At 35.0% G+C, this 6,911-nt stretch overlaps 1 protein-coding gene across 1 annotated transcript in view; it reads right to left on the reverse strand.

Moving 5' to 3' along the window:
- The window catches only part of LOC106883022 (uncharacterized), a 211,115-nt gene that overhangs the window by 79,327 nt on the left and 124,877 nt on the right, over window positions 1-6,911 (reverse strand). The window contains exons 42-46 of the mRNA XM_052966785.1: window positions 6,222-6,284; window positions 3,861-3,903; window positions 2,874-3,045; window positions 1,176-1,333; window positions 422-1,004 (exon numbers count right to left, since the gene is read on the reverse strand). Of these exons, the coding sequence (XP_052822745.1) occupies window positions 422-1,004; window positions 1,176-1,333; window positions 2,874-3,045; window positions 3,861-3,903; window positions 6,222-6,284 (1,019 nt within the window). The remainder of the gene's footprint in view (window positions 1-421; window positions 1,005-1,175; window positions 1,334-2,873; window positions 3,046-3,860; window positions 3,904-6,221; window positions 6,285-6,911) is intronic.

Consider the following 6,911-nt stretch of genomic DNA (forward strand, 5'->3'; position numbering starts at 1 on the left):
CACACACACACACACACACACACACACACACACACATGCATGATTGTGGGCTTAAAAGTTTTCAAGGCAACCATTGTCTAGTACTATAGCTTTGGGATCAGTAAAGTCTTGTGAGTAACATTTAGAAGACGAGAACTCTACATTAGTGTGTTGTGTGTATGCTTGTTTCCACATCTTCACATTGATACCATTAGACACAGAGAGACATCATAAACAAGATGGTCAGCAGCTTGTCAGTTCAAGTTGCAAAAAATATAGAATGAAGTACCTTTCATGAAAACAAGTAATAATTGGTATCTAGCAGGGCATCCAGTCCTAGAATGCTATTCCAGAAAAACTGTCCACCTATGCCAGCATGGAGAATGTGGACACTAAAATGAAGATATAATACCTAAATGATAATGTATACATTATTACTTACTTAATAAATCGTTGATTTCATCTTTATTATCATCATCAAATTGGTCTTTTGTTTCTCTTGGATTTTCTTGAGATCCAGACTGTGGTTGGTTATTTCCAACTAGACTAGATTGTTGCTGCTGTTGTTGTTGCTGTAGTTGAAGCCTTCTTTGTTGTAATAAAGCATCATTATTCTGTGAAATACGTTCTTCTTGGGAATCTAGTTGACCGGAATATTCTGAAAATTGTCGATTGAAAACCTCCCCTTGTTTTTGTAAAACATCTTTAACATCTCCATCACTTTGCTTCAAAGATGTAGAAGAATAAGTGAACTGAGGAAAGCCTGCAGCCTGCTGAGTTGCAGCAGTTGCTTGTGTTTGACTATGTCCTGGAGTTTGTGGAGAAAGTTGATTTGTTGGTGCAGTTTCTTCACCTGACAACTGTTGTTGCTGTTCAGAATGCACAAATTCATATGGACTGGTAGGATTGCTTTTTGATAAAGATGAAGGTGATGATAAATTAGAAGCTGGACCTTGACAAGAATTTCGACTACGAGCAATCATTTGAAGCAACTGAGCTCGCTGTAATTCTTCAGAGTTCATTTCCTGAAAAGTATCAAATAATGATAAGCATTATAAAGAAAAAGAAAATACAAAAATAAGGTAATCACACCTACACTAAATTACACACATGAATATAAAGTCAAACAGTTAGGTAGGATAATATATTTTATTACAAAGTTACAATGAAAACTTATTTTTAGGAAAAATACTTACTGTTTTCATTTTGTTGCCATCTGGAAATGGGGGCCGTAAGCCAGGTAACTGACCAGGAATAAATCCAGTGCTTCCAGGAACTCTTGGTGTTACCTGAGGACTAAGTGGAGAATGAACTTGAAGATTTCGGTGTGGTCCAGGTCCAAAATTTTCAGTTTCTGTGAAAAATAATGTTTGTTGAAATTTATCATCAATTCAAAGACGAATTCTGGAAGCAATATTCATAATTAAAAATCTATTTCATTGAAGTGAACAGGATGGATATTATATGGCAGGCTGGAAGAGGCTAAAGTCCTCTGCTCACAATATTGTTCAATGCAGAAATAAGTTGTTAATGTTTTAACAAATTCAGTTCTTTTTCTCCCTCTTTTCTGCTATAGTGCCTAAGTTTGAAAAATGTTGGGGACTTGCAAACTTGAAATTGCTTTCTAAAGTCTGTTTTCAAAAATTGAGACACTGTCTAAAATGCATTTTCCCTAACACTTTTGATAAATATTACAATCAAAAATATACAAGCTTATATAAAATGATCAATATACAATTAAATATGTTAGAAAATGAAGTATTTTAACACAACCAGAACTTTGAAACAAAAATGGGCAGCTGAATTTAGGAGGAGAAAGGCGAGTCTTGAAGATGACCCAAGCTCTGGGCAGCCTGCATCTACCATCACCAGAGAAAACATTGATCATGTTCACCACATGCTGATGAATAACAGGCAACTGAATATAAATCAAATAGCTAATGCTATAAGCATACCCTGTGAGAGAGTTGGGAATATTCTGCACAATGAACTTGGCATGACAAAGGTTTCTGCTCAATGGAGGCCATGTTTTGACACCTGATCAAAAGCACATCAGGCTAATCACATCACAGGAAAATCTAACTTTCTTTCAAAGCAAATCCAGCTGGTTTCTTTGGAAGTTTCCCAACCCAAGATGAGTGCTCACTTGAATATCATTTTGAGCCAGAGACAAAGAGACAATCCATGTAGTGAAAACACCCCTCTGCATCTGCTCCAAATAAGGCCAAGGTTAGTTATTTCATCTGCAGGGAAGGTGTTGGTGTTTCTTGGAATGCAAAAGGCATTGAGTTTACTATTTTCAAAAGGGCCACACCATCAACAGATAATACTATGCCAAACTCCTGAGGCAATTACAAAAGGCTATCAACACCAAATACCTAGGAAAACTGACGAAAGGGGTCTTGTTTCATTAGAACAATCCCCCAGCACACAAGTCCTAGTTTTCAATGGCTGCTGTGCATGACTGTGGCATTGAACTAGCTGATCATCTTCCTATTCTCCTGATTTTGCTCCAACTGACTATCATCTGTTCTCAAACAAGAAAAAATACTTGGCTGGGAACCAGTATTGCAGTGTTGGTGACATTTTTTGAACAACAAGATGACAGCTTCTTTACCAATGGGATCCAAACACTGCAACAGCAATGGAAGAAGTGTATGGAACACAGGGAGAACTGATTTGGTCACATTCCATGAGAATATCTTGGTCAGCCTATAAACTTTTCAGTCACCACTTCTTTAGTAATAAAAGCATTAATAGTTTATAATAGATTTGTATATTGTGCTGAAATAAAATATCTTATACATTACTTATTAAAATACTTTTACTTAGCAGCTAAATAATGACAAATATTTTAAGATAATGATAATGCATAGAGGAATTATTTGCCATACCTGTTGGCCAAATTGGAGATGTTGGAGATTTTATTGCCATTTTATTAGCTTCATCTTGTTGCTGCTGTTGTTTCTTCTGTTGCCTTTGTTTAGATTGCTGAGCTAAGAGAACCCGCAATTGACGCTGAGCATCAGATCGACTTAAATCCCCTTCTGGTGAAACAATGTTAGGCTAAAAAACAAAGTTATAAAAATGTTAAATCACTATTACAAATTGCACTAAAACTTACTCTCTTTTTCTCACACACATACATATACATGTAGGTGCAGGCAAGACTGTGTGGGTTAAGAAGTTTGTTTCACAAGAATGTGGTTTCAGATTCAGTTGCACTGAGCGGTAATAAGTTTGGCAATTGCTTTATGAATGGAATTAGCAGATGGAAACTAATGTGTATACATGTACATGCACATGTAAGCATATACTTATATTCTGTGTTGTCTTCACATTAAATCACTGAAGTAAAAAAGCAGTGACTTTACATTGACAATTCCTTACAACAAATTGCCTCATAGCACAGCACTATCAAAAGTGCAAATGGAATAAAAACAGGAAATGGTTAATGATAGGAAGAATGTCCAGCAGTAAAACATTGCTTCAATAATGTATTCAGACAACCTATACTAGCACAGTAAAAAAAAAAGACACTGAATGACCAAAATTCTCTTTCTTTCTTTCTCTCTCTCTGTATGTGTATATATATATATATATATATATATATATATATATATACATACACACACACATATAAACTTCCTCTCTTAATAGAATTGTATTAATGACCTAGTATCATTGGTTTTCTTGCAGGAGTAAACCACATTTTTTAACCAGGGATTGAAGTATGAAAGACACTCTACAATTAAATTTAACAAAACGTGTCATTTGTACTTCAATCCCAAGTTGAATAAATGCAAACAGGGATGGGATGGTGAGTCTAAGATATTGATACAATTCTGATTAAAAAAATTATTTATCCAGCAATCCAGTACCAAGTACTCATACTCCAACCATTCACAAGGATTTTGGGTATCTCTGAAATATCAGCAACAATGTGTTTTAAAGATACTTTAAGGTAGTCCTTGAACCTCTTCTTTTGGTCCATAACTGCACTTTTCCCATCACAGTCCTGTATACAGGGACCACTGGGATGTAGTAGTCTGGCATGTAACTAACATATCTAGCCTATCTGACAAAAGGCTGCTCATTCTCACCATCAGCATCTTCATGTCCAGTTTTCACTGCTTGACATAATATTTTTAAAGCTTTCTGACAATACACATTTGTTAGTTCCCTTCAGAATTTTACCTTTTTGTAATATCTTATATACAATTTGAATGTAAAACCATTAATTTCTATATAGGGATATAGATATAAGAGAAGTTATAGATGTAAATTTAAATGTAAAGGAACGTATAATTATTTTCATAAGAGAGGTAATTTACATTTATTTCAACAAAAACAACTATTTAGAATTCTGAACGTGAAAGTGTGAGGATAAATTTTTGAAAGCTTAGGATTTAAGTTGAAACAAGGAATGAAATTTTAAATGTGTTGCAATAAAATGCTTCAATTTTGTGATGAATTATAAAACATGATAAAAGCAATTAAAAACATTAATTTGTATGAAATGGAGAAAAAAATTTTAAAAACCCTAAAATATTATTTGTAAATTTACATTACTTTAAGTCCTAAATTAAAGTAAGTTTTAAGCTAATGTAAGAAAGTATATGAATTTTAGGTTAAAAGGTAAAGAGATATGAACTTTTAGGCTTTGGAAGTTACAGCAAAGTGAATATGTGTACAACATGCTGGAGAATGAATATGTAAAAGGAAATAATTTAGAAAAGAAAGTGATGTAAGCGATTACAGGTAAAAATACACACAAAGATACAGGTATATATGTAAAAAAGATATACAAGAATACATATACAAATATATATGTGTGTGTAACTGTCTAAAACTATTCATACGGTCAGTCCAAAATGGCTTTTGAGTGGCATATCATCTCACTCAGATAACACCTAAAAGCGAAATTATTACTAAATATTTGCACTGAAAACGCATCATTTTATGTCCACTTTTATGAGCTGTCATATGTTAAATCAGTTCTTGCTTAAGGTTATGAGCCTTGTACGTGTGGCCAAGAGACCTCACTTTTCTCATCCTTTTTCTTTTTCAGAATGATTTCTACAGGTGATAACTGGATACTCATACTAACACCAACCATTTTACATAATAGAGTAATAAGGGGGGGGGGGTTGCACCAGCACTAGAGAAGTTCTCATGTTCTCAACAAAACAAAACTATAAGATCCTCCCAACCCAATGAGGCCTCCACACATTCACCAACCACTTTACAGTGTAAACTGGGTGCATTTTTTCATGGCACCAGCTCTAGGTAGGTAGTTATGTTCTTCCCCCAAGACAGTGTTTAAGGAGCCTGTCTACCCTGAAGTTATTCAGTGTGTGATTAATCTACATGAAAAGAGGAGAAACACTCATTAGATCAGCATATTCCACAAACTAAATGATAGCAATTTCAATAAGGAAAGAGTCTTCCTATGATACATTACATCACCTATAAGGATACAACTTACTAGATAGAAATAGGGGATAGCTACTAAATAGGTGATTAACAAAAACCATAATTTAGGTTGCCTTCAAACTACTATGTTGAGATAGGAAACATCAACTGTAGAAGATATCATTCATATCAGCAGCAGCTACCCCATAAATGTCCACAATGTACTGTACAGAAACACTCACAAATATATAACTGTGCTGTTTCAGGTTTTGAGAGTGGATTTGGTAGATGGAAAATGAAAGAAACCCATTGTATGTGTGGTGTGTATGAGTGCATATACAGGAGGTCCCAAAAGTCACTGATGGGTTTCAATTTTTAATAACTTCCTTATCTTTACAAATAAATGTATGAAATTTTGATACAATATAAAGGACATAATGATAATTAATATGCACAAGTCAAATTTTGCAGCACCACTACATCATATATGAAAAATGACATCACTTAAATGGCAGCTATTTTCGGCTTCACACACTCGAGCTCTTTCCAAAACCTGCACCATAACACCCTCAAGATTTTCAGACCCTACTTTTGATTTCTCTATTGATGTTCTCCTTCAGTTGCACCAGGGTCTCTGGTTTGTTGACATAAACCCTCTCTTTAAGGTATACTCACAAGAAAAAATTTGGGGCTAGTTAAGTCTGGGGAACATGAAGGCCATTCAAAGTAGACCTCACACATGGTTCTAGCAAGATGGGGTAACTGCTCATACCACAAGAGAAACAATGCTACAGCAGTGCTTTGGAGAGAGAATAATCTCCTGTTACAGCAATGTCAACTGGTCTTCATGTTCCCCAGACTTGACTAGACTGGATTTTTTGTCGAGATAGCTGAAAGAGAGGGTTTATGTCAATAAATTAGAGACTCTGGTGCAACTGAAGGAGAACATCAACAGAGAAATCAGAGAAGTGGGGTCTGAAACTCTTGAGGGTATTATGGTACAAGTTTTGGAAAGAGCACGGGTGGGCGAGGTAAAAAATGGTTGCCATTTAAGCGATGTCATTTTTCATATGTGAAGTAGTGGTGTTGCAAAATTTGACTTGTTCACATTAATTCCCCTCATGTCCTTAACATTGTATAAAAATTTCATGCATTTATATTTGTCCTCATCTTGTTTGTTGTTAACACGTTTTGTCTGATGTACCCTCCAGCCTTCATCAGGTGTCTTGGGGAAATTTCGAATCTGGGTTCTCATTCCCAAGGTAGTTTTCGATATTATTATTATTATTATTATTATTATTCAGGTCACTGCCTACAATCGAACTCGGAATCTTGGTATTAGTAGCCCATGCTCATAACCTCTACACCATATGCCCATGGGCATATGGCGTAGTGGTTAAGAGCGCGGGCTACTAACCCCAGGATTCCAAGTTTGATTCCAGGCAGTGACCTGAATAATAATAATAATGATAATAATAATAATAATAATAATAATAATAATATCAAAAGCTACCTTA

This window comes from Octopus bimaculoides, chromosome 3, assembly GCF_001194135.2.
Source record: "Octopus bimaculoides isolate UCB-OBI-ISO-001 chromosome 3, ASM119413v2, whole genome shotgun sequence".
Taxonomy (NCBI): Eukaryota; Metazoa; Mollusca; class Cephalopoda; order Octopoda; family Octopodidae; genus Octopus; species Octopus bimaculoides.